The sequence below is a fragment of the Oncorhynchus mykiss genome, chromosome 3 (assembly GCF_013265735.2).
Source record: "Oncorhynchus mykiss isolate Arlee chromosome 3, USDA_OmykA_1.1, whole genome shotgun sequence".
Taxonomy (NCBI): domain Eukaryota; kingdom Metazoa; phylum Chordata; class Actinopteri; order Salmoniformes; family Salmonidae; genus Oncorhynchus; species Oncorhynchus mykiss.
In genome coordinates, this window is record NC_048567.1 from 44,931,472 (window position 1) to 44,958,067 (window position 26,596).

Consider the following 26,596-nt stretch of genomic DNA (forward strand, 5'->3'; position numbering starts at 1 on the left):
AGGGCCCTGTCTCGTCATTGTTGGTAATCGTCTGCAAACTTGATCGTTGAGGCGTGAGTGGCCATGCAGCCATGGGCGAACAGGCAGTACAGGAGGGGGTTGAGCACTCACACTTGTAGGGCCCATGTGTTGAGGATCAGCGAAGTGGAGGTGTTGGTTCCTACCTTCACCACCTGGGGGGGGCCCGTCAGGAAGTCCAGGACCCAGTTGCACAGGGTGGGATTCCGACCCAGGGCCCCAATCTTAATGATGAGCTTGGAGGGTACTATGGTGTTGAAGGCTGAACTATAGTCAAGGAACAGCATAGGTATACGTAGGTATCCCCTCTTGTCCAGAGGGGATAGGGCAGTATATGTTACTGTCCCTGATTTCTCTCTGGAAGGAGATCCTCACACTTAGCTCGTCTACTTTATTGTCCAGAGACTGAACATCAGCAAGTAATATACTCGGTAGTGGTGGATGGTGTGCACGCCTCCTCAGTCGGACTAGAAGTCCACTCCAAATACCTTTTCTCCGCCAAAGGCATCTTGTAGCAGCCTCTGGGATAAGTTAAATTGCCCGCTCTTTTTGTGTTATTACATACAGCCGGAAATAACTTTTGGTTATCAGAGCGACCGTAACTCACCAGCATTACTACCAGGAATACGACTTTCCCTAATTGTAACCTGATCGTAATGCTGGTGAGTTACCGTCGCTCTGATATACAAAAGTTATTTCCGGCTGTATGTAATAACACAAAATAACGTTCTGGGCTAATAATGTAGGAAATAACACACAAAAAAACAAAATACTGCAATGTTGCTTAGGAGCTAGAAGCAGAGCTACCATGTCTGTTGGCGCCATCTTCCTGTTAAGTCTTCACATAGGGATGAATGGTGTCACGTGATCAATGGATTTATCCATTTATATAATCTATGGTGCGAAACCGTTGGAGGATATCTACAGACCCCACCTTAACGACAGGGTGAAAGGTTAAACAGGAATGTCAGATATCTCAGTGATGAGATATGATGGCCACACCTCTCTCCCACACACCCAATGATAGGTGCACAGGTCAGTGTCTGAGTGATAGACAGACGTGACACACACCTCATACACACCTGACCCAACATCTTCTCGTCCAGGCTCTCCATATGTTGGGCCTCCCGGCCTGTGATCCAGCTGCAGAGGATGGTGGGATGGCGGGCCACTGTGTCGAAGCCACATATCTTATACCATATGTCTCTCCAGGCACCACCCTCTGACTGAGAGTGCTGGTATACCTCTTCATCCCCCCCTGCGTCCCACACCAATTGGATCCTGACCCAGTCGCGGGACCAGAACCTGTCCTCGAATCGCAGGTAGATCTTGTCCAATATGCATCGGCCTTGGACTTTGGGAGGGCTTGCTTGAACATGGCCGCCACATTCTCTATCTGGAAGCCTAAAGGGATGGTCACGATGACGTGGTCTGCAGTAAAGCACTGGCCCCCCCTGGCACAGCACTCTGGCTGGATGAGTGTGGCTCTCTTTCTCCAGAGCCCAGTGGATACTGTGTACTGGTCTGTCACACAGCATGGCTCCAGGGGTATGGCTGTCCAGGAGAGTGTCTGCCAGGACCCAGAGAGTTGAAAAAGTGCTCTTTCCAAGACTATGTAGTGACCCAGCTGCAAGGCATACATCTCGTACAGGGGGGACCTGGCCTCATCCGTGCATTTTGAAAAGTATTCATACCCCTTGACTTTTTCCACATTTTGTTGCGTTACAGCCTGAATTGAAAATTGCTTGGTTTTTGCTCTGACATGCATTGTCAGCTGTGGGACCTTATATAGACAGGTGTGTGCTATTCCAAATCATGTCCAACAATTGAATTTACCACAGATGGACAATCAGAAGCCACTCTTCAGTAAAAGGCACATGACAGCCTGCTTGGAGTTTGCCAAAAGGCACCTGATCTGATGAAACCAAAATTGAACTATTTGGCCTAAATGCCAAGTGTCACATCTGGACAAAACCTGGCACCATCCCTATGGTGAAGCATGGTGGTGGCAGCATCATGCTGTGGGGATGTTTATCAGCGGCAGGGACTAGGAGACAAGTCAGGATCAAGGGAAAGGTGAACGGAGCAAAGTACAGAGAGATCCTTGATGAAAACCTGCTCCAGAGCATTCAGGACCTCAGACTGGGGCGGACCTTCACCTTCCAACAGGACAACGACCCTAAGCACACAGCCAAGACAACGCAGGATTGGCTTCGGGACAAGTCTCTGAATGTCCATGAGTGGCCAAGCCAGAGCCCGGACTTGAACCCGATCGATCGAACATCTCTGGAGAGACCAGAAAATAGCTGTGCAGCAACGCTCCCCATCCAACCTGACAGAGCTTGAGTGGATCTGCAGTGAAGAATAGGAGAAACTCCCCAAATACAGGTGAGCCAAGCTTGTAGCGTTATACCCAAGAAGACTCAAGCATGTAATCACTGCCAAAAGTGCTTCAACAAAGTACTGAGTAAAGGGTCTGAATACTTATGAAAATGTGATATTTCAGTTGCAAAAATGTATAAAAACCTGTTTTTCCTTGTCATTATGGGGTATTGTGTGTAGATTGAAGAGGGAAAAACATGTATTAATCAATTTTATAATAAGGCTGTAACGTAACAAAATGTGGAAAAAGTCAAGGGGTCTGAATACTTTCCGAATGCACTGTATACGTCATGTCCACCACACCCAGGTGGTAATGAGTATACTATGTATAATGTATATTGATTGATTTGTTGTAGATAGGGAAATAGATATGATTGTTGTAATAAACTCACAATGTGGAAATATTTTATTTTTCATGATAAATAAATGTTTTCAGCTGTCACAAAGGAAAGTTTATACATTCAGGGGTCATGTTGAATTATTAATATTAGGAAAACCTTAAAAATCACTTAAAATAATATTCAATACAAGTTAACGTACAAATATATAAGAAATGTGTTAGAAATAAATTGTATGATATTTCATTTTCAACTAAAAATGGATGTTTAATGACGTGATGGAAATTACATGTGCCTATGGCTATCTGCGGAAAATGACAGAAATATATGAATTCCTGAATGGTACGATCGCAGCCATTATTGAAAAGATCATGATTATTAGAAAGCAAATTACGGACTCCTCTTTAAATCTGCGTATTCCTTCAAAGCTCAGTTGTCCTGAGTCTGCACAACTCTGCCAGGACCTAGGATCAAGAGAGACGCTCAAGTGTTTTAGTACTATATCTCTTGACACAATGATGAAAATAATCATGGCCTCTAAACCTTCAAGCTGCATACTGGACCCTATTCCAACTAAACTACTGAAAGAGCTGCTTCCTGTGCTTGGCCCTCCTATGTTGAACATAATAAACGGCTCTCTATCCACCGGATGTGTACCAAACTCACTGAAAGTGGCAGTAATAAAGCCTCTCTTGAAAAAGCCAAACCTTGACCCAGAAAATATAAAAAAACTATCGGCCTATATCGAATCATCCATTCCTCTCAAAAATTTTAGAAAAGGCTGTTGCGCAGCAACTTACTGCCTTCCTGAAGACAAACAATGGACACGAAATGCTTCAGTCTGGTTTTAGACCAATCATAGCACTGAGACTGCACTTGTGAAGGTGGTAAATTACCTTTTAATGGCATCAGACCGAGGCTCTGCATCTGTCCTCGTGCTCGTAGACCTTAGTGCTGCTTTTGATACCATCGATCACCACATTCTTTTGGAGAGATTGGAAACCCAAATTGGTCTACACGGACAAGTTCTGGCCTGGTTTAGATCTTATCTGTCGGAAAGATATCAGTTTGTCTCTGTGAATGGTTTGTCCTCTGACAAATCAACTGTAAATGTTGGTGTTCCTCAAGGTTCTGTTTTAGGACCACTATTGTTTTCACTATATATTTTACCTCTTGGGGATGTCATTCGAAAACATAATGTTAACTTTCACTGCTATGCGGATGACACACAGCTGTACATTTCAATGAAACATGGTGAAGCCCCAAAATTGCCCTCGCTAGAAGCCTGTGTTTCAGACATAAGGAAGTGGATGGCTGCAAACTTTCTACTTTTAAACTCGGACAAAACAGAGATGCTTGTTCTAGGTCCCAAGAAACAAAGAAATCTTCTGTTGAATCTGACAATTAATCTTAATGGTTGTACAGTCGTCTCAAATAAAACTGTGAAGGACCTCGGCGTTACTCTGGACCCTGATCTCTCTTTTGAAGAACATATCAAGACCATTTCAAGGACAGCTTTTTTCCATCTACGTAACATTGCAAAAATAAGAAACTTTCTGTCCAAAAATTCATCCATGCTTTTGTCACATCTAGGTTAGACAACTACAATGCTCTACTTTCCGGCTACCCGGATAAAGCACTAAATAAACTTCAGTTAGTGCTATATACGGCTGCTAGAATCCTGACTAGAACCAAAAAAATTTACTCCAGTTACTCCAGTGCTAGCCTCCCTACACTGGCTTCCTGTCAAGACAAGGGCTGATTTCAAGGTTTTACTGCTAACCTACAAAGCATTACATGGGCTTGCTCCTACCTATCTCTCTGATTTGGTCCTGCCGTACATACCTACACGTACGCTACGGTCACAAGATGCAGGCCTCCTAATTGTCCCTAGAATTTCTAAGCAAACAGCTGGAGGCAGGGCTTTCTCCTATAGAGCTCCATTTTTATGGAATGGTCTGCCTACCCATGTAAGAGACGCAAACTCGGTCTCAACCTTTAAGTCTTTACTGAAGACTCATCTCTTCAGTGGGTCATATGATTGAGTGTAGTCTGGCCCAGGAGTGGGAAGGTGAATGGAAAGGCTCTGGAGCAACGAACCGCCCTTGCTGTCTCTGCCTGGCTGGTTCCCCTCTTTCCACTGGGATTCTCTGCCTCTAACCCTATTACAGGGGCTGAGTCACTGGCTTACTGGGGCTCTTTCATACCGTCCCTTGGAGGGGTGCGTCACTTGCGTGGGTTGAGTCACTGATGTGATCTTCAAATCAAATCAAATCACATTTTATTTGTCACATACACATGGTTAGCAGATGTTAATGCGAGTGTAGCGAAATGCTTGTGCTTCTAGTTCCGACAATGCAGTAATAACCAACAAGTAATCTAGCTAACAATTCCAAAACTACTACCTTATAGACACAAGTGTAAGGGGATAAAGAATATGTACATAAAGATATATGAATGAGTGATGGTACAGAGCGGCATAGGCAAGATACAGTAGATGGTATTGAGTGCAGTATATACATATGAGATGAGTATGTAAACAAAGTGGCATAGTTAAAGTGGCTAGTGATACATGTATTACATAAAGATGCAGTAGATTATATAGAGTACAGTATAGACATATGAGATGAATAATGTAGGGTATGTAAACATATTAGGTAGCATTGTTTAAAATGGCTAGTGATATATTTTACATCATTTCCCATCAATTCCCATTATTAAAGTGGCTGGAGTTGAGTCAGTGTGTTGGCAGCAGCCACTCAATGTTAGTGGTGGCTGTTTAACAGTCTGATGGCCTTGAGATAGAAGCATCTTCCTGTCTGGGTTGGCCCTAGGACCATGCCTCAGGACTACCTGACATGATGACTCCTTGCTGTCCCCAGTCCACCTGGCCGTGCTGCTGCTCCAGTTTCAACTGTTCTGCCTTATTATTATTGGACCATGCTGGTCATTTATGAACATTTGAACATCTTGGCCATGTTCTGTTATAATCTCCACCCGGCACAGCCAGAAGAGGACTGGCCACCCCACATAGCCTGGTTCCCTCTCTAGGTTTCTTCCTAGGTTTTGGCCTTTCTAGGGAGTTTTTCCTAGCCACCGTGCTTCTACACCTGCATTGCTTGCTGTTTGGGGTTTTAGGCTGGGTTTCTGTACAGCACTTTGAGATATCAGCTGATGTACGAAGGGCTATATGAATAAATTTGATTTTATTTGATTATCAGATAATGTTTCTAGGCAAATCAAAGACAAATATAATACTGGAAAAGTGGTTTTTCAATGACTTTTCATTTCTGAAAGCTTGCAAGGCCAAAGTGCCCGAAGTTGCAGAATCACCCATTTACTGTACATATGAAATGTCTTCTCGCATCCTTTGAATTAGTGCTGGCTGCATTCATATGCCACGCATTGTTGACAAGTTGACTGTTTTAATATGGGCATCTTGTTTTTCCCTTATTCACTTCCATTAATCAAAGCCCTGAAAGGGAGGAGTATGACAATAACGGCCCGCTTCAGAGGCCCTTATTGGCCAAGACATAGCGTCTGCTATCCAGGGTTTATATACATCATTGGGAGACAAATGGTCAAATATGACATCCATCTCGCCTGGAGGATGTGTCATAATACCAATAAAACCGAGCAGTCAAACACGGAAATTGTCCCAATGGTGAATTTTACAAACACTTTAAATGAAGAATGTGTTTGGTGTTGGCTTACCTTGGGGTGGAGTTTTGATAACCGTGTAATTCCCTCTCGGACAAGGTGAGTTTTATCAATACATTTGCCTCAATTTACTAAACAAAAAATAAACGCTAATTAGCAACAGAGAAGGCAAGACAACAAACTACTACGGGAAACTACTGCACGTCATCTCTAGTTGACGCCGTCAGCTACAGTTCACCAGCAGGATCAAAGACCGTGTGTCCAATCCATGATGAATCCATGTGCTGTATTGAAATGAATTGAATAAAGTGTTGAACTTCTTCCGTACCTTTTCTCTGTTTTAACTAGCCACTGACTACACTTCAGCTAGCTAGTTAACAGAGCAGTAGTTAGTGGAGCTACAACGTACTGCTTTGGTCAGGGCCAGCATGAGGGATACAGTTTATCCTGTGTCGGTGAGTGTAGCTTTTAAGGTAAGTTTGAGCATCTTAGCAATACAATGTGTTGTATACAGCTGTCAACATTCTACAAGGAAAAATCCCCAATCAATGATATAATCATTAACCAGATTACCCTGGATACCAGACTTAGATGAGTGATATCTCAGTTGTAGAATGTTGTGATTGATGAGACTTGAACTGAACAGCCTGTACTATAGTTTTATGACCAGAGAAAAATCTTCAAAGGCACAGTATTCATTTATACAGATGGTACATTAATTCACAGTCTTTATTTATAGGATCCTTCCCACTATATGATTGATATGTCAAGTGATAAAATCCCAAGTGATCAATTACAAGTTTATGGAAAAATTGTACTTGCCCTCTTGTGAAAAATACAGTTGATTAAATATTGTACAGCTGCAGTGTCATCAATCAAATCAAACTTTATTTATATAGCACATTTCTTACAACTAATGCATTTCAAGGTGTTCACAGTCATGCATTGAAAGGCATGTGGCACTTAACATCCTTCCTCTTGGCAGGTCTCTATAGTTGACCAGGGGATTCTCTCTACCACATGCAAATGCCTCCATAGAGCTTATCAGTGTAGCCATGCAGCCTATTTTGGAGGTTCACAATATCGGTCGTATGGGTGTGGAATGTAAGAGAAGGAAGCCAGCCATGTCCAACCAGGTGCAGCAAGTGGAGGACCTGTACTCGACCGAAGACTACGACCCTCTGTCCCAAGACCCCACAGAGGAGGATCTTCAGTATGGTTATCTCTCTCTTTCTCTCTCTCTCTCTCTCTGAACCGTCTCCGAAGCAGATTCTGTGGATTATCATTGGGTGGGATGTTGTCTGTAAAGTGGGGCACAGATAACAAAGAAGAGGACATCAAGGCATTCAAAATGTCTACAGGGATGGATGTGCAGGAGTCATGGGGTCTGGGATCCTGGGTGCCTCACCAGATGGTCTAGTGGCCACCACAGCGGTGGAGGTCAAGTGTCCCTATGGTGCAAGGGGCCTTACCATTGAAGGGGCAGTGAAGTCAAAGGATTTTTATATCAAGAGGGAGGGTCTTAACGCCTCAGTGAAGACTATCCTCACTGGCACCAGGTCCAAGGTCAGCTCCAATTCACTGGAAGCGGCACCTGCTTCTTTGTTGGACATAAAGTCAAAATGTCGATGGATCTACAAATTCAATGTTTTACACAATATTGTATCATATTTGATGAGTTACTAACCTGTCTGTTCACAGGCTCGATGTGCTGTAGTCTCCACAACTGGACGCCAGCGCTCGGATCCCACTGACACAGGATGTCCATGCACAGGATGGTCTGAGGGATGCACTCCTGTTGAACTTGTAAACAAAGAGATATTTGGTCAGTGGGGGAATCTTTTTTAAGGCTGTAAAACCATTTTTATCTAGACAGAAAACACATTTTTCTGACCATAACAGAAACCCACCTTGGACAATGTGACAAGTAGTCCCTCAACATCCAATCTTAAGTCATGAGAACCATACACAAACATACTGTGCAGATATATTTACAAATTCATTGTTGTATCACATTTGATGAGCTACTGATCTGTCCATCCACAGGCTCGATCTCCACAACTGGATGCTTGCGCTCAAAAATCACACTGGCACAGCACGTCCACGCACGGGATGTCCTGAGGGATGAACTGGAAAACAAAGAGACATTTGGTCAGTGGTCGGCCTTTTTCAATGCTGCATCAACATCTTTATCTGGACAGAAAATGTACTGTTTATCATAACACAAACCCACCTTGGACAATGTGGTCCCGTCCCTCAACACCCAATCCTCATGCCTCTTTGTTATTGTTTCCCAAACAACAGTCTGGAACTTCCTCTTCTGCCATGGTGGATGAGTTACCTTTTCTGGTAAAAAAAAAAAAACAAACAGGGCCATTTCTCTCAATAGAGATTGCATCATCTGTGGATCTGTTGGGGCGGTATGCAAATTGGAGTGGGTCTAGGGCTTCTGGGATAATGGTTTGATGTGAGCCATAACCAGCCTTTCAAAGCACTTCATGGCTACAGACGTGAGTGCTACGGGTCAGTAGTAATTTAGGCAGGTTACCTTAGTGTTCTTGGGCACAGGGATTATGATGGTCGGCTTGAAACATGTTGGTATTACAGACTCAGTCAGGTTTAAAATTCCAGAAAGTTCCAGTGAAGGGAAATCTTAATGCTACAGTATGCAATGACATTCTAGACAATTCTGTGCTTCCAACTTTGTGGCAACAGTTTGGGGAATGCCCTTTCCTGTTTCAGCATGACAATGCCCCCGTGCACAAAGCGAGGTCCATGCAGAAATGGTTTGTTGAGATCGGTGTGGAAGAACTTGACTGGCTTGCACAGAGCCCTGACCTCAACGCCATTGAACACCTTTGAGATGAATTGGAACTCCAACTACGAGCCAGGCCTAATTGCCCTACATCAGTGCCCAACCTCACTGATGCTCTTGTGGCATCAGTCAGTCCCCGCAGCAATGTTCCAACTTCTACTGGAAATCCTTCCCAGAAGAGTGGAGGCTGTTATAGCAGCAAATGGGGGACCAACTCCATATTGATTTCCATGATTTTGGAATGAGATGTTCGACGAGCAGGTGTCCACATACTTTTGGACATGTGGTGTATGAAGTAGTTTCAAAATCCCCAACGCAGAAATTAATGGTGAAAAAACAACGATTGGAACCATTTCCAGGTTTTACCGCTAGGTTTTATGGGTTATATGACTCTGTGGTACTCAATTTGTGCACTGCAGTCATGCATCGTGAATATCCAGACCTCATTATGACTAGTCCTACATGTGTAGCTACTGCAGTTGTTTGACACCGTCAATAACTGTACTTCCTGGTGACTGGTATGCTACTGCCATCTGCTGGATATTATTGCAGCATCCCGGACAGGTACCAATGACTGATTATGTGACTGATCAACCACAATGTGCCGTTTTGGTGCACCTGTATGAAGTTAAACATCCACATAAGAAATGGAACAACTTCACAGATGGAGGGAATGAGGTATACATAGTACGTTTTTATTTTAATTTTAAAGCAGGCCTACTCACACACACAGAGGGGGACGCAGATATCAAGAACTACAACATCACTGTAGTGAATTTATTGACAGAAACAGAAAATATTTTCCATAGTAAGAAAATACATTTTCATCAACAAAATAGAGAATAGTTTGGTCTTGATATAGTTTGGTCTAGATACAGAAATTCATATTGTACATAATAATAAGCCATTGTAAAGCCTTTCCAGAATGACCAACATAAGTAGTGAAGTGAAGCTGAACCCCAGAAACTACAAAAACAAACCTTCAATACAACAGTATTAGGTTGGAGTGTAACAAGTTGCCGTTTCAGTCCAGCTTCCCCCTGCTTCCAATGCAATGTCAACCTATTTATGTATGTTTATTTAAATTCAACGATAGATATATTGAAGGCCTTTATAGCATTGCTACTTGGGTACATGGCTATCACCCAGCTTTAACAAATCAAAGCGCAGCTCTGTTTGTCCTCTCCACGAAGTGCAGATTGACTTGTCTGTCTGCTACTAAGACGGTGCGATTGAGGGCTTTCACCTCTCCTATGCTGGGGTCCGGTCTGATTTCAAACAGCTTGATTATCTGGGGGGAGAGAAAAATATATATTTTTGTCATTGTCTGGGTCTCTTCAGGGGTAGCCATGTTTCACTTTAACATCCATGTCCGATAGGCTCATTGGCCACACACAAGTTCATGCCTCCACCACCTACCACAAATTCATGAAGCCATGCACCCTGAGGTATACACACTATTGGAATTTGCTGCAGTAGCTTAGACATGTAGAGTATGTTCTGTTTTTGTATTTTAATGTCATTCACAGCAAAGTGTGATTATAATGTCCACCTAGGCCTTCATTGTATTTGTAACTGAAAAGCAATGGAAGCCAAGGTAAACTTTTCATTGTGGGACTACCCAATGGGCAATACACGTTTCTTCAATACTTTTAATAAGTAGCCTGATGATGGTGAGTTCAAAGTTGCCACCTTGCCGCGCAAGACAAGTAGCCTGTTACTGCGCAGCTTGGTCAAGCATCTACAGCAGTGTATATAAAAGCATTCGGTTCACCTGTCGGGATCACATTCAGGCTGCAGTTGATTGAGAATATGACAGCTCCTCTGTGAACATTGGCTACGGAGGAGACAAGTAGCCTGACAAGTAGCCTGTTACTGCGCAGCTTGGTCAAGCATCTACAGCAGTGTATATAAAAGCATTCGGTTCACCTGTCGGGATCACATTCAGGCTGCAGTTGATTGAAAATATGACAGCTCCTCTGTGAACATTGGCTACGGAGGATAATAAGGTAGGCTATGAATTGTTCCAATAGTTTGTTAACAGTAGAATAGGTCTAATAGGCTACAATCGCATATAGCATAGTGATTGAAGTAGCCTAGCCTGCTAGAACTGTTGATCAACTCTGCTATCTGCTGTGCTGTTTATCCACATTCTATACTTTTCCCTATGACACTCAGGTATAAAATCTCTGGCTCTTACCCGTGACAGAGCCAAGTACATCTCCAGTTCAGCTATACGACGACCTACACAGCCCCGAACCCCAAACCCAAATGGTATAGAGCCAAATGGGTTTGGTCGAACTCGGCCATCCCTCAACCATCGTTCAGGCTTGAACTTTGATGGTTCTGGGAATGTCTTTTCATCCTGGCTGGTGGCATAGTGACACATTGTAAACGAAGTCTACAGACAAGACATCAGGGAGGGAATGAATTGCTACAGCACTACTTCGACAAAGACATAATTGACATGAATTCAAATGATGTTTTGTTTCAATGGTTGGGCCATTTGTAGGCCATGAAAGTGAATATGTTGATTGTGCCCCTAAAGCTAGACTAACCTTCTTGGGAAAGAAATGTCCTCCAATTATGATATCATTCTCTATCATGATGCGTGCATTCATCGGGACCACAGGGTACATTCTGGTAAACAGGACATACATCAAAAAATTGTGTTAGAGAAAGGTAATGGAACTTTCAAGAACTGGCAGGACCAAGTTTGTGAAACCCTAACGTACCCGACCACTTCCACAGTTCTTACCTCAGTGCTTCCTTGATGACGGCCTTGAGGTACGGCATACGGTTAACGTCTTGGGCAGATGGGATCTTGTCTCCTGGTACGCAGTGGGACACCTCCTGATAAAGGGTGTCCTGCGCATTGGGGTACCTGGACAGCAGGTGCATGGCCCACATCATGGTATTGGATGTCTTCAAGTATGACAACAACAACAGTGTTAGTGAATACAAGCCCTTACGGTACAACACATCGAGATTGTAGTGAAGCTCCATGGATTTGCTAACCGTGTCCACTCCAGCCAATAACAGCTCAGTGACGCTGCCGTACACCTCTTTGTTGGTCATCTTGGTGTTGGAGAGGAGGTACGTTAAATATTCTCCCTCGACTTCCTGGTCTGTATCCACTCGCTTCTGAATTGCCTCCATCTTCATGTCAATCAACTTCCCAGCTGAAAAAGTCCAGCATTATCTACCTCAGGGATTCCCAAACTTTTTCACGTCCAGCATTCGGGAACATCCCGCGCCAACCCCTGCGGGTCTATTTCTATTGGCACAGGCACTGTTCATGACATAAACTGTTCACACCCCTCTTGTTGGTGGAGATAATTTAGCAGTTTTAAAGCAAATTTTCTTGCATTTCTATACATTTTGCGATGTCTAATGTGTATTCCTGTGATATTTCAGTGAATAAAAAATGACAACAAAATCTAAGTGCTAAAAAAACAAAAAAAAAAATGGGCTAGTTGATCTGGACACTTCTGACAAGTTATAAATATCTCTAGGGTATGCATTGACTGACATGACAAGAGGAACTGATGATGCACTACCCAATTTCGAAATTGCACCTTATGCATTCTGATAGAGGTTTAAAGTTGGACTAAGTTGTTTAAAATGTTGTTTTTTATATAAATATATATATATTTGTTTTTTAGAATGTACTTTTTGGGGGGGGGGGGGCGCCCTCCATGCCGACCCCTCAGTTTGGGAACCACTGATCTAGGTGACCCAATAGGTCCAATATCACAATGCACTCTCCAATCCAATGCTTTTTAAATTCTTGAGAAGGTATGACCAAGTGACGGGATGTCAATAACTCACAGAATTTGAAGATGCCCTCCCAGCCAGCGATGTAGTGCCTGTAGACTGGCAGGATGTTGCGGCTCCACTTAGGCAGCATGGCCACCGGCATGCTGTAGGAGAACATCTGAGCGATGGAGTCGATGAAGTCCTGCGTCTCTACCGGGATCTCTTCCTCCAGACAGCCGATCCGTGTCTCAAACAGGATGGAAGAGATTCCTGAAGAACAGAGATTAGATATTTATCACTGAAACAGAGGCAGGCAATTCTCACTTGCTGTATGTAGTAACCTACATTTACTAAAACCAACCCCCACAAAAGTATTTTGCTTTAAATGCTGTAAAGACCCACATATTCTGAAAGACATCAGGCTTTCCTCTTATAGGGAGGCAAATCAAAAAACACAAAATATCAAACAAGATAACAAAAAGTAAAGTAAAAGTATTTTGCAAAAACAGGTAGCACATGTTAAAATGTAAAAAGACAGGTCTGTAAATGTTGAATACCCCTGTTGTGATAAGTAGGTAGGGAGGAGGAAGGAAAAGAACTGAAAATGTCAAAACAAACATCTTCACATTTTCACATTTTTGTAAATATTAAATAACCATTAAGATAACCGTATAGCAGTAAGTAGCAGTAGAAATATTGTTGTCCGTTAGTTTACTCCAGCTAGGGTAGGGATGGTAGGGTAAAGGGGGAAAAGTATAGAGAAGAAAAAAAACTAAATAAAGGGATTACAAATTATACCAATACTTACATTGATAGAACCTACGATCTATCTGCAATATTAAAGCTGGTCTTAAAATTAGAAATAGAAACTGTATCTGTGTCCGCAATTGCTGTCCATTGGCTGGTTCAGGAGCCAGTTTCGTCCAGAGCCAGTCCCAGTAGGCAGGCTGCAGGGTCGGGTCCTGGGGCTAGTCCAGGTAGGTCCTGGTCTTGACCAGCCTGGCCAGCCTGTGGTGGGTAGAGAGCTGACGAGGAGGGATGTCCTCCAAGAAGGCCAGGATGAGGATGTCCCTGTGCCCCACCAGCAGATGGAGGGTGGCCAGTCACAGCTCCAAGGAGCACCAGTTACTGCGCCGGTAGTGATGACTCACCAGACGCCACTGCCATAGAGGCCGTCAGTGATGTTTTCCACAATGACCTTCACAACAAGTCCCTGTTGTGCAGACGGAGACGCAGGAACGGAGAACTTCTCTGCTTGAGGCCTGGCAGCAGTTGCTACACCATCCCATGTTTGTCTCTGCCGCTATATGACACAAAGGCATTGTAGCGGTATCGCTCCCTGGGGTTGGGCCTCCGCATGGCCTCCTCCATCCAACCGCAAACGATGTGGCAGAGGGCCAGCAGGTAGTCTCCAGCCAGCTGATTGAGCAGGACCACAAGTATGAAGAGGAGCAGGCTCATGGAGGTGCATATGAAGAGGATAAAGCCCATGTCCAGGGAAGAGTTGGCCTCTTGTTGAAACTCTGGATGCCATCTTAATTTTTGCACGTATTGCCAGCTCCCCAGCATGCCATATGATGACCTGGATTTGTCTCTGTCCCCTGGCCCCAGTTCTCCAGCCAGCCGTTCTCACAGCTGCAGTACAGGCGAGGATAGTAGAACATACCTAAGGCTGGTCAGGTTCTGGGAAGTTCTCCATCACACTAAACTCCATTGTCACATCCACATATAAAGTGCAGAAGTGCAGGTCTCTGCTCAACTCCTCCCCCAGAGGAAGGATTCTACAGTAGATGAGACTCAAGCTCTCCAGCCTGTTCAGGTCATCGTAACATGACGCCCAGTGCTGGCCGAGCGATGAGGTCCACGTTCATTAGCTTCAGATCACTCAGCTGCACTAGTCAGTTTAAGTCAGTCATGTCCAAACTCTGTCGAGGAAACCAACTGAAATTCAAACTCCTGTAAGGAGGTGAAGTACAGGTCAAAGAAGTCAGACCCACACAGGAGTTGTCCTGTCTTGACATTGAGGTAGACAACTGACCGAAAGCATGACCACCAGCAATCCTGGAAGATCACAGTCGACGGAGAGCTGAGTTTTAAGGCGAAGCCTGGTTTTGGGGCTCTGTTGCTGATAATGATGATGGTAAGAGGACACCAGGAGCTAATGTTCGTGTGAGTCAGACCTTGAGGGAAGACACCAAATATGTGTGTCGGATTCACACTTGTCTCTAACTCACTGGTTGGAGGGCGAAAGTCCAAATGTAGTTCCTTCAGCAAAGTAAGGTGGATGAATGCAGATGCTTCAATATGTATAATTGGGTTATCATACAGCAGTAGGGTTTCCAAGCTGTCCAGGCCAAATAAACTGTTCTCAGATGTTGCGTAGTTGTTCCTGAATTTAGGATTAAGTAACAACATTTGTGTCATTGAAAGTTTGCGTTTCACAAATTGATTGAAAGGAACTGTTTTCCTCGTCAAAGTAAAAAGTATCTATTCTGCTGATTCTAGACTGCAGAAGCTGTCTGTCTGCTCACTAATGTCAGGCAAATCGAGAGATGAAATGTTTTCAAAGCTTCTGAATGCTCCTTTCCATAAATTATGTGCAATAGGGAATGAAAAAACATATTTTCTTTTCAGATGATATAAAGTTCAAGAATTGCTCCATTTGTGTCTGAGCAATTTTGGTGTCTCAAAATGATAATCCCCTTTGACTCAAAGTCCAGGGTTGTCAATGACCGCGATATATCGACTATCCTGCATAGCAAATCAGAAAGCTCCTGTGTACAGCTGTTGACTGTGATTTTCTTCAAAACAGGGATTCCCCCATTGCATCCATTACCATCACAGAAAGCCCGTAATTCTGAATGGACAGTTCACTGAATGTGTTGGACGGAAGGGATGAATTGTAACACTGTAGCTCACAGAAAAGAGAAAGTGCCTTCACACTGGACAGCCCCTTGAAGGTGCCAGGGAGAATCGGGGGCAGACAGCCTTTGACATTAAGGATCTCAAGGATTCAGAGTCAAGAGAGAGCGCCAGGCTACATCACATATGCATTCCTGATCTTGATACAGAGGGTCTGGCAGTGAGACAGGACTGTTATGGCCTGGCGCTGCTGGTGGAGAAGTCAGGTGCAGGAGAGCAGAGAGTTGTGATCAGGCGCACTTTATTTGGCAGGAGAAAATAACAGTAGGACGCAACCGCGTCAAAAACCTCCAGCCAAAAATAGGCAATAGTGTAAATGTGCCAAAATAGACAGTGAGGGAAAAAAGTATTTGATCCCCTGCTGATTTTTACGTTTGCCCACTGACAAAGAAATTATCAGGTTTATTTTAACAGTGAGAGACAGAATCACAACAAAAAAATCCAGAAAAAACGAATGTCAAAAATGTTATCAATTGATTAGCATTTTATTGAGGGAAATAAGTATTTGACCCCCTCTCAATCAAAAAGATTTCTGGCTCCCAGGTGTCTTTTATACAGGTAACGAGCCTGAGATTAGGAGCACACTCTTAAAGGGAGTGCTCCTAATCTCAGTTTGTTACCTGTATAAAAGACACATGTCAGGGACAAGATTGTAGACCTACACAAGGCAGGAATGGGCTACAAGACCATCGCCAAGCAGCTTGGTGTAACGGTTTTCCGTATGAGAAGGAGAGTCGGACCAAAATGCGGCGTGTCTATTGCAATCCATGTTTAATGAAGTAACACACTAAACACAAACACTATCAAAACAATAAACTTAACGAAAACCGAAACAGCCTATACTTGTGTAACCTAACACAGAACAATGACATCAGGACACTAAGGACAATCACCCACGACAAACTCAAAGAATATGGCTGCCTAAATATGGTTCCCAATCAGAGACAACGATAAACACCTGCCTCTGATTGAGAACCACTTCAGACAGCCATAGACTTAGCTAGAACACCCCACTAGCTACAATCCCCATACATAACACCACATACACAAACCCATGCCACACCCTGGCCTGACCAAATAAATAAAGATAAACACAAAATACTTTGACCAGGGTGTGACACTTGGTGAGAAGGTGACAATGGTTGGTTTGATTATTCGCAAATGGAAGAAACACAAAAGAACTGTCAATCTCCCTCGGCCTGGGGATCCATGCATGATCTCACCTCGTGGAGTTGCAATGATCATGAGAACAGTGGTGAATCAGCCCAGAACTACACGGGAGGATCTTGTCAATGATCTCAAGGCAGCTGAGACCATAGTCACCAAGAAAACAATTGGTAACACACTACGCCGTGAAGGACTGAAATCCTGCAGCGCCCGCAAGGAGCCTCTACTCAAGAAAGCACATATACATGCCCGTCTGAAGTTTGCCAATGAACATCTGAATGATTCAGAGGACAACTGGGTGAAAGTGTTGTGGTCAGATGAGACCAAAATGGAGCTCTTTGGCAACTCAACTCGCCGTGTTTGGAGGAGGAGGAATGCTGCCTGCTTATGCTTTGGGGGTGTTTTTCTGATAAGGGGACAGGACAACTTCACCGCATCAAAGGGACGATGGACGGGGCCATGTACCGTCAAATCTTGGGTGAGAACCTCCTTGCCTCAGCCAGGATATTGAAAATGGGTTGTGGATGGGTATTCCATCATAACAAAGGAGTGGCTCAAGAAGAAGCACATTAAGGTCCTGGAGTGGCCTAGCCAGTCTCCAGACCTTAATCCCATAGAAAATCTGTGGAGGGAGCTGAAGGTTCGACTTGCCAAACGTCAGCCTCGAAACCATAATGACTCGGAGAAGATCTGCAAAGAGGAGTGGGACAAAATCCCTCCTGAGATGTGTGCAAACCTGGTGGCCAACTACAAGAAATGTCTGACCTCTATGATTGCCAACAAGGGTTTTGCCACCAAGTACTAAGTCATGTTTTGCAGAGGGGTCAAATACTTATTTCCCTCATTAAAATGCAAATCAATTTATAACATTTTTGACATTCGTTTTTCTGTATTTTTTTGTTGTTATTCTGTCTCTCACTGTTCAAATAAACCTACCATCAAAATTATAGACTGATCATTTCTTTGTCAGTGGACAAACATACAAAATCAGCAGGGGATCAAATACTTTTTTCCCTCACTGTACAAAGTGACAAGACATGATGGGGAACAGAGGAATAAATACATAATACATGATGAAAACTGGGTGTGCAGGGAACAAGACAATGGATACATTAAAAATGGAGCGGCGATGGCTAGAAAGCTGGTGACGTCGACCGCCGAACGCCGCCCGAACAAGGAGAGGAGCCCACTTCGGCGGAAGTCGTGACAAGGACGATAGATAGGTTGAGTTTGAGGTCACATACTGTACATCCCAGCAAATGGCAGATAGGTAGTTGTAACGACAATCCCTTGGGTGAAAGATATCCCAGGTCCAGACAGACAGATATAAGACACGTTTATTACTCAACCAACCCCAGGATCCTATGATGCAAACTGCTAATTGTCTCAACTGAACACAGTGTAGCCTCATCTTTCTTGTGAAGTGGAGACACTGGTCATATCAAATCACATTGTATTTGTTACATGCGCTGAATACAACAGGTGTAGGTAGACCTCACTTTGAAATGCTTACTTATAAGCCTTTAACCAACAATGCAGGGTTTTATAAATTTTTTAAAGTAATGTTATTAAAGAGACTATATACAGGGGGTACCGGTACCGAGTCAACGTGTGGGGGTACAGGTTAGTCGAGATAATAAAGGTATTGCAGTGCATTTGGAAAGTATTCAGACCCCTTGAGTTGTTCCACATTTTGTTACGTCATAGCCTTATTCTGAAATGGATTCAATTGTTTTTTCCACTCATCAATCTACACACAATACCCCATAATGACAAAGAAAATACAGTTTTTTAGAAATTTTAGCAAATTTAACAGAAATGTCCCTTTATGCAGTACTTTGTTGAAGCACCTTTGGCAGCGATTACAGCCTCGAGTCTTCTTAGGTATGACGCTACAAGCTTGGCACACCTGTATTTGGGGAGTTTCTCCTATTATTCTCTTCAGATCCTCTCAAGCTCTGTCAGGTTGGATGGGGTCTCTCCATGGATGTTTGATCAGGTTCAAGTCCGGGCTTTGGCTGGGCCACTGAAGAACATTCAGAGAATTGTTCCGAAGGTCAACCTTCGCCCCTAGTCTGAGGTCCTGAGTGCTCTGGAGCAGATTTTCATCAAGGATCTCTTGGTACTTTTCTCCTTTAATCTTTCCCTCAATCCTGACAAGTCTCCCAGTCCCTGCCACTGAAAAACATTCCCACAGCATGATGCTGCCACCACCATGCTTCACCATAGGGATTGTGCCAGGTTTCTTCCTGACGTTACGCTTGGATTTCATGCCAAAGAGTTCAATCTTTGTTCCTTCAGACCAGAGAATCTTTCTCACAGTCTGAGTGTCCTTTAGGTGCATTTTGGCAAACTCCAACAGGCTGTTACCCGCCTTTTTACTGAGGAGTGGCTTACGTCTGGCCACTCTACCATAAACGCTTGTTTGGTGGAGTGCTGCAGAGATGGTTGTACTTCTGGAAGGTTCTCCCATCTCCACAGAGGAACTCTGGAGCTCTGTCAGAGTGACTATCGGGTTCTTGGTCACCTCCCTGACCAAGGCCCTTCTCCCCCGATTGCTCAATTTGGCCGGGTGGCCAGCTCTGGTAAGAGTCTTGGTGGTTCTAAACTTTTTCCATTTAAGAATGATGGAGCCCACTATGTTCTTTGGGACTTTCAATGCTGCAAAAGAGTGTTGGTACCCTTCCCCAGATCTGTGCCTTGACACAATCTGTCTCGGAGCTCTACGGGCAATTCCTTTGAGGCTCATAGCAAAGGGTCTGAATACTTATGTAAATAATAACTGTTTTTTATTTTTTATAAATTCGCAAACATTTCTATAAACCTGCTTTTGCTTTGTCATTATGGGGTGCTGTGTGTATATTGATGAAGAAAATGTGTATTTAATCCATTTAAGAATAAGGCTGTAACGTGACAAATTGTGGAAAAGAGGAAGGGGTCTGAATACTTTCCAAATGCACTGTATGCACATGTAGGTAGGGTTAATGTGATTATGCATACTGTAGATAATACCTAGACTTGGCGCTCCAGTACCGCTTGAAGTGCAGTAGCAGAGAGAACAGTCTATGACTTGGGTGGCTGGAGTCTTTGACATTTTTAGAGGTTCTGGATGGCGGGAAGCTTGGCCCCAGTGATCTACTGGGCCGCACGCACTATCCACTGTAGTGCCTTGCAGTCGGATGCCGAGCAGTTGCAATACCAAGCGGTGATGCAACTAGTCAGGATGCTCACGATTGTGCAGCTGCATAACTTTTTGAGGACCTGAGGGCTCATGTCAAATATTTTCAGTCTCCTAAGGGGGAATAGGCATTGTCGTGCCCTCTTCGTGACTGTCTTGGTGTGTTTGAACCATGATAGTCACAGAATAATACGAAGTGCTCTGAGAAGTGCTCTGATGTGTCATGAACATGCTTGGCCCTGTTATAATGTCTTATAATTATCTCAATGAGCTGGACGAAATAACAGCCAGTTTGAGACAGTTGAAAATGTAATGCATGGCGACAGCCTACATGAGCCTCACACATGCTTATAATTAGTTATATAGCATTATACCTGATTCTTTATAATTTAACTTAAAATGAACTAGAAATAAGGGTGAAAGAATCGTCCCCTCACACACAGGCAGGATTTCCACGTACCCTCCAGAGAGAATCGGTAGAGCTCATTGGACAGGTTGGTCACAAGGTCTCCCGATGGACTTATCCGGCGCAGGTGGTAGATCCTCTTGATCAGGTCACTGACCACCTCGTTGACAACGTCTCCGTACTGCACCGAGTCTTTGGGGTGCATCATGCGCTTGTTCAGCACAGTCCGCAGCTTGTACCACTTTTCCCCTTCCCTGTCAGAAAACATAATATACCAGGCACTGCATGACACACTCACAGCACATTCACAGCAAAGCAATGATATGGCAGGATAATACATTTTGATTAGTTGGCACATATTGGAATATAGCTCATTACTGCTCATTTATATGGCTTTACTCTTCTTGAGCATCTGTTTGATTCACATGCCTGGAGTTTGACCTACAAAGGGCCTAACAGGTCTTGCAGCATTTGGAGAACACAACTGGGGGAATGTAGTCAGAATGTCTGCCATGCTTATCTATTTGAAACATCTATGTTGGTGTGCATATCAAATCTCACTAAGATAGATGGCTGCTTAGGCCAAGTAAGATGGCTGTAGGCTTATACAGTTTGATGGTTCCAAAAGGAAGCTCCCAGTGCAAACTATGCTGTGTAAGTCTTAGGTCATGTTTCCTGCCTTGCACACTTGCATGGCCTATGGAAATGGTTAATGACACAGCCTTTCTGGATCACTATTGATCACTATCTGTGGCAATCTCTTTCATGACAGAGCACTGGTGTATCAATTATGTCCCTGGGTGTGATTATAAGACATGTACTGTGTATGTACAACACTCTCATGTAACTGTTTTCCATTTCCCACTGCTATGTCCCTCTCTTATGCGATCTCATCACTGCCTGCCATCAGATGGCGAAGCTATAAATTGGTTGAGGCAAAAGACCAGCAATGTACAGGGATGTCATTGTCACCACCTGTCAGGAGACAGTGGCCATCCCTGAGCCTTACTCAGTAAAGGGGCCATAGCCGATGCCTCTCAGGTCCCGGTACTCTGTCCAGAGGGACATATCTCCTCGGCTGGGGAACTTCTCACCCTTCCTAAGTAGCTCCTCCAGGAGCTCCACACTGTTGAGGGCGATGGAGTGAAACTTGCCCATGCCCATTTTGTACATGGGGCCGTACAGCTGTTTCTCATACACCTAGAACACACAGAGAGAGAGAGAGAAAGAGAGACTAGCATTTGCGGAGGGAACAAACTCAGGGTGTTACATACAGTATACTTTATAGTACACACATTTCTAAACATCTCTACCATTCAGGATGTTCCACATTGTTGTGTAACTGAAAATATCCCTTTTTGAAAATATCACTTTTATGGATTAAGATGGCGCTGAGGAACATGGCTGATGTTTTACATTCTCCCAACCAATTGTGCTATTTTGTTGTTTTTTTGCATTTTGTGTAACTTCTTTTTTTACTTATTGTGTAAATAATGTTGTTGCTGCCGTCTCTTATGACCGAAAATAACTTCTGGACATCAGAAAAGCGACTACTCACTGCGGACTGAAATAAACTTTTTCCTTTGATGAGTCCGACGAGAAGGATATCCTGCTTTCACAGGAACAAACCCAGATCCATACATTTTGCATGAAGAAAAGACGGCGGAAAAGGGGCCGCAGATCGGGCAGCCTTCTGAGAATCCAGAGGCGAGTGAGTAAATTCCCACTGCCATCCGTTCTTCTTGCTAACGTGCAATCATTGAAAAATAAAATTGATGACCTACGATTAAGATTATCCCCCCAGAGGGACATTAAAAACTGTAACATCTTATGTTTCACCGAGACGTGGTTGAACGAAGATACGGACAATATAGAGCTAGCGGGATTACCCTTGGTAAGACGAGGGGTGTTATTAAATAAGTCTCGAGGTATTGCTCTCCTGAAGTACCTTATGATAAGCTGTAGACCACAGTATCTACCAAGAGAGTTCTCATCTGTATTATTTGTAGCCGTCTATTTACCACCACAGAACGAAGCTGGCACTAAGATCTCTCTCAACCAACTCTATAAGGCCATAAGTAAAGAAGAAAATGCTCACCCAGAAGCGGCGCTCCTAGTGGCGGGGGACTTTAATGCAGAAAAACTTAAATCAGTTTTACGTTAGCAAGAAGAACCAGCATGTCACATGTGCAACCAGGGGGGGGGGGGGGGGGGGGGAAATCCTAGACCACCTTTACTCCACACACAGAAATGCATACAAAGCTCTCCCCCAATCTCCATTTGGCAAATCTGACCATAATTCTATCTTCCTGATTCCTGCTTATAAGCAAAAACTAAAGCAGGAAGTAGCAGTGACTCGCTCAATACAGAAGTGGTCAGATGACGCAGATGCTACACTACAGGGCTGTTTTGCTAGCACAGACTGGAATATGTTCCGGGATTCATCCAATGGCATTGAGGAGTACAGCACCTCAGTCATCGGCTTCATCAATAAGTGCACCGATGACGTCGTCCCCACAGTGACTGTACATACATATCCCGACCACAAGCAATGGGTACACACAACATCCGCATCGAGCTAAAGACTAGAGATGCTGCTTTCAAGGGGCGGGACACTAATCCGAACTATAAGAAATCCCGCTATGCTCTCAGACGACCCATCAAACAAGCAAAGCGTTAATACAAGATTAAGATTGAATCCTACTACACCGGCTCTGACGCTTGTCAGATGTGTCAGGGCTTGTAAACTCTTACAGACTACAAAAGGAAACCCAGACGCGAGCTGCCCAGTGACCCGAGCCTACCAGATGAGCTAAATGCCATTTTATGCTCACTTCGAGGCAAGCAAAACTGAAGCATGCAAGAGAGCACCAGCTGTTCTGGATGACTGTGTGATAACGCTCTCGGTAGCCGATGTGAACAAAACCTTTAAACAGGTCAACATTCACAAAGTCACTGGGCCAGATGGATTACCAGGATGTGTACTCAAAGCATGTGCGGACCATCTGTCAAGTGTCTTCACTGACATTTTCAACCTCTCCCTGACCGAGTCTGTAATACCTACATGTTTCAAGCAGGACACCATAGTCCCTGTGCCCAAGAAAGCGAAGGTAACCTGCCTAAATTATTACCGCCCCGAGGCACTCACATCGGTAGCCATGAAGTCATGGCTCACATCAACAACATCCTCCCGGACAGCCTAGACCTGCTCCAATTTGCATACCGCCCCAACAGATCCACAGATGACACAATATCAATCGCACTCCACACTGCCCTTTCTCACCTGGAAAAAAGGAACACCCATGTGAGAATGCTGTTCATTGACTACAGCTCAGCATTCAACACCATAGCGCCCACGAAGTTCATCACTAAGCTAAGGACTCTGGGACTAAACACCTCCCTCTGCAACTGGATCCTGAACTTCCTGATGACTCCAACACCATCATTAAGTTTGCTGACAACACAACAGCCTGATCACAAACAACGATGAGATGGTCTATAGGGAGGAGGTCAGAGAACTGGCAGTGTGGTGCCAGGACAACAATTGATTGTGGACTACAGGAAAAGGCGGGCCGAACAGCCCCTCATTAACATCAACAGGGGCTGGAGTGGAGCGGGTCGAGAGTTTCAAGTTCCTTGGTGTCCACATCACCAACGAATTATCATGGTCCAAACATTCCAAGACAGTTGTGAAGGGGGCACGACAAAAACTTTTCCCCCTCAGGAGACTGAAAAGATTTGGCATGGGTCCTCAGATCCTCAATAGGTTCTACAGCTGCACCATCGAGAGCATCCTGACCGGTTGCATCACCGACCTGGTATGGCAACTGCTCGGCATCTGACCGTAAGGTGCTACAGAGTGTGAACGGCCCAGTACATCACTGGGGCCAAGCTTCCTGCCATCCAGGATCTATATAATAGGCAGTGTCAGAGGAAAGCCCATAAAATTGTCAGAGACTCCAGTCACCCAAGTTATGGACTGTTTTCTCTGCTCCTGCAAGGCAAGTGGTTCCGGAGCGTCAAGTCCATGATCCAAAGGCTCCTCAACAGCTTCTACCCCCAAGCCATAAGACTGCTGAACAATTCAGAAAATCGCCACCGGACAATTTACATTGACCCTTCCCCCTTTTGTAGTATACTGCTACTCGCTGTTTGTTTGTTATCTATGCATAGTCACTTCACCCCCACCTACATGTACAGATTACCTCAAATAGCATGTACCCCCGCACACTGACTCGGTACCGGTGCCCCCTGTATATAGCCTTGTTATTGTTATTCTTATTGTGTTATTTTTTATTATTACTTTATATTTTAGTCTACTTTGTAAATATTTTGTTAACTCTCCTTGAACTGCTCTGTTGGTTAGGGGCTTGTAAGTAAGCATTTCACGGTAAAGTCTACACTTGTTGTATTCGGAAAGTGTGACAAATAAAGTTTGATTTGATTTGATTTTGATCTGATATTTGGAAAAGGGGTCAACAAACCCCTCAACATGCATTCTGGCAGAATAAATCTAAACCTCTGCCCTTTTGTAATCCTAGCTGTGTCAATGGAGATGGCCCTTGGGATAGTATTTCCAAAGCGAAGGCAGCTCTTGAAGAAGGTAAACACTGCATGTCAGAGAATACCTGTTGTTAGCCCACTAGGTTAAATCCATTATACTCTCCTCTATGCACCATAACAGTCTCTGTGGGTCAGCTTTGACTAAACACAAACGCCTCACACAGATCTCATGTTTCAACTCTAGTTAGTGAGCAGTAACAGAGAAACACACAGTAAGGTATCGGAAACTTACTGTACCCAAAACATAGAGAGGGGTATCAGCAGCCACCATTCCAAAAACAGAGCACACTTTAAAAAAAAAACATTTCCATAGAGGGCATAGCCTTTTTACTGTACCTGTAGCTCATGTAGGCGGTTGTAGTAGCCTTTGACAAACATTCTGTAAAACATATCCCGGGTTTTGATCCTGGGGAGGTCATCTGCAGTCCGAATCTTACTCTGGGAGGTGGATGGTAGGGTGTTGGCGGGAGAACGGGTGCCTCCTACCCACCTGGTGGAGACCAGAGCTGGGGCTATGGAGCACAGCAGGAGCCAGCGGCCGCTCCTCTGCATCGCACTCTGGGCCAGATGCACGGCCATGATGGGAGCAGTAAGAGGAATTGTCTAAAAACACAGGGCTCCTCTTTCACCAGTGAGACTGGGGAGTGGCCATGTCTTTGGGAGCCTGGGGAGGTTAACCCTTCAGCTTCAACATGAAAGAACAGGAAATAAGGAAATAAGGCTGAAGGCTGAAGAGCAGCCCTACTGGAAGACTGGAACACATAGAAATAACTAGTCTTTCCGGTCAGATGTACTGTACCAATGTGTTATGGGATTTTTATGAATAAAGACTAAATTATGTACAGTATATCACAAAAGTGAGTACACCCCTCACATTTTTTTTTAAATATTTGAGTATATATTTTCATGTGACAACACTGCAGAAATGACACTTTGCTACAATGTAAAGTAGTGAGTGTACAGCTTGTATAACAGTGTAAATTTGCTGTCCCCTCAAAATAACTCAACACACAGCCATTAATGTCTAAACCGCTGGCAACAAAAGTGAGTACACCCCTAAGTGAAAATGTCCATATTGGGCCCATTAGCCATTTTCCCTCCCCGGTGTCATGTGACTCATTAGTGTTACAAGGTCTCAGGTGTGAATGGGGAGCAGGTGTGTTAAATTTGGTGTCATCGCTCTCACACTCCCTCATACTGACTGGTCACTGGAAGTTCAACATGGCACCTCATGGCAAAGAACTCGCTGAGGATCTGAAAAAAATAATTGTTGCTCTACATAAAGATGGCCTGGGCTATAAGAAGATTGCCAAGACCCTGAAACTGAGCTGCAGCACGGTGGCCAAGACCATACAGCAGTTTATCTGGACAGGTTCCACTCAGAACAG

General features: G+C 44.1%; 1 protein-coding gene, 1 long non-coding RNA gene and 1 pseudogene across 3 annotated transcripts; all 3 read right to left on the bottom strand.

The window, feature by feature from the left end:
• Positions 1–7,263: 7,263 nt before the first annotated feature.
• Positions 7,264–8,841, bottom strand: LOC118956426. Its single transcript, XR_005045980.1, has 3 exons — positions 8,632–8,841; positions 8,086–8,527; positions 7,264–7,995 (listed from the first exon to the last, which is right to left on the bottom strand). It is a non-coding gene; the product is annotated as an uncharacterized LOC118956426 (long non-coding RNA).
• Positions 8,842–9,887: 1,046 nt separating this feature from the next.
• On the bottom strand, positions 9,888–25,872 carry LOC110520006 (cytochrome P450 27C1). 2 transcript variants are annotated; one of them, XM_021596960.2, is made up of 9 exons: positions 25,545–25,861; positions 21,655–21,845; positions 20,700–20,899; positions 13,045–13,242; positions 12,232–12,395; positions 11,972–12,138; positions 11,772–11,853; positions 11,414–11,614; positions 9,888–10,504 (listed from the first exon to the last, which is right to left on the bottom strand). In XM_021596960.2, the coding sequence occupies exons 1-9, from the start codon at positions 25,785–25,787 to the stop codon at positions 10,373–10,375; spliced, it is 1,578 nt and encodes a 525-aa protein (XP_021452635.2). In that variant the 5' UTR covers positions 25,788–25,861; the 3' UTR covers positions 9,888–10,372. The 2 variants fall into 2 exon arrangements, with proteins under 2 accessions (XP_021452635.2, XP_021452636.2); XM_021596961.2 differs by lacking the exon at positions 11,414–11,614 and having other exon boundaries at positions 25,545–25,872.
• LOC110520007 lies at positions 13,250–16,347 on the bottom strand (annotated as a pseudogene).
• Positions 25,873–26,596: the final 724 nt, after the last annotated feature.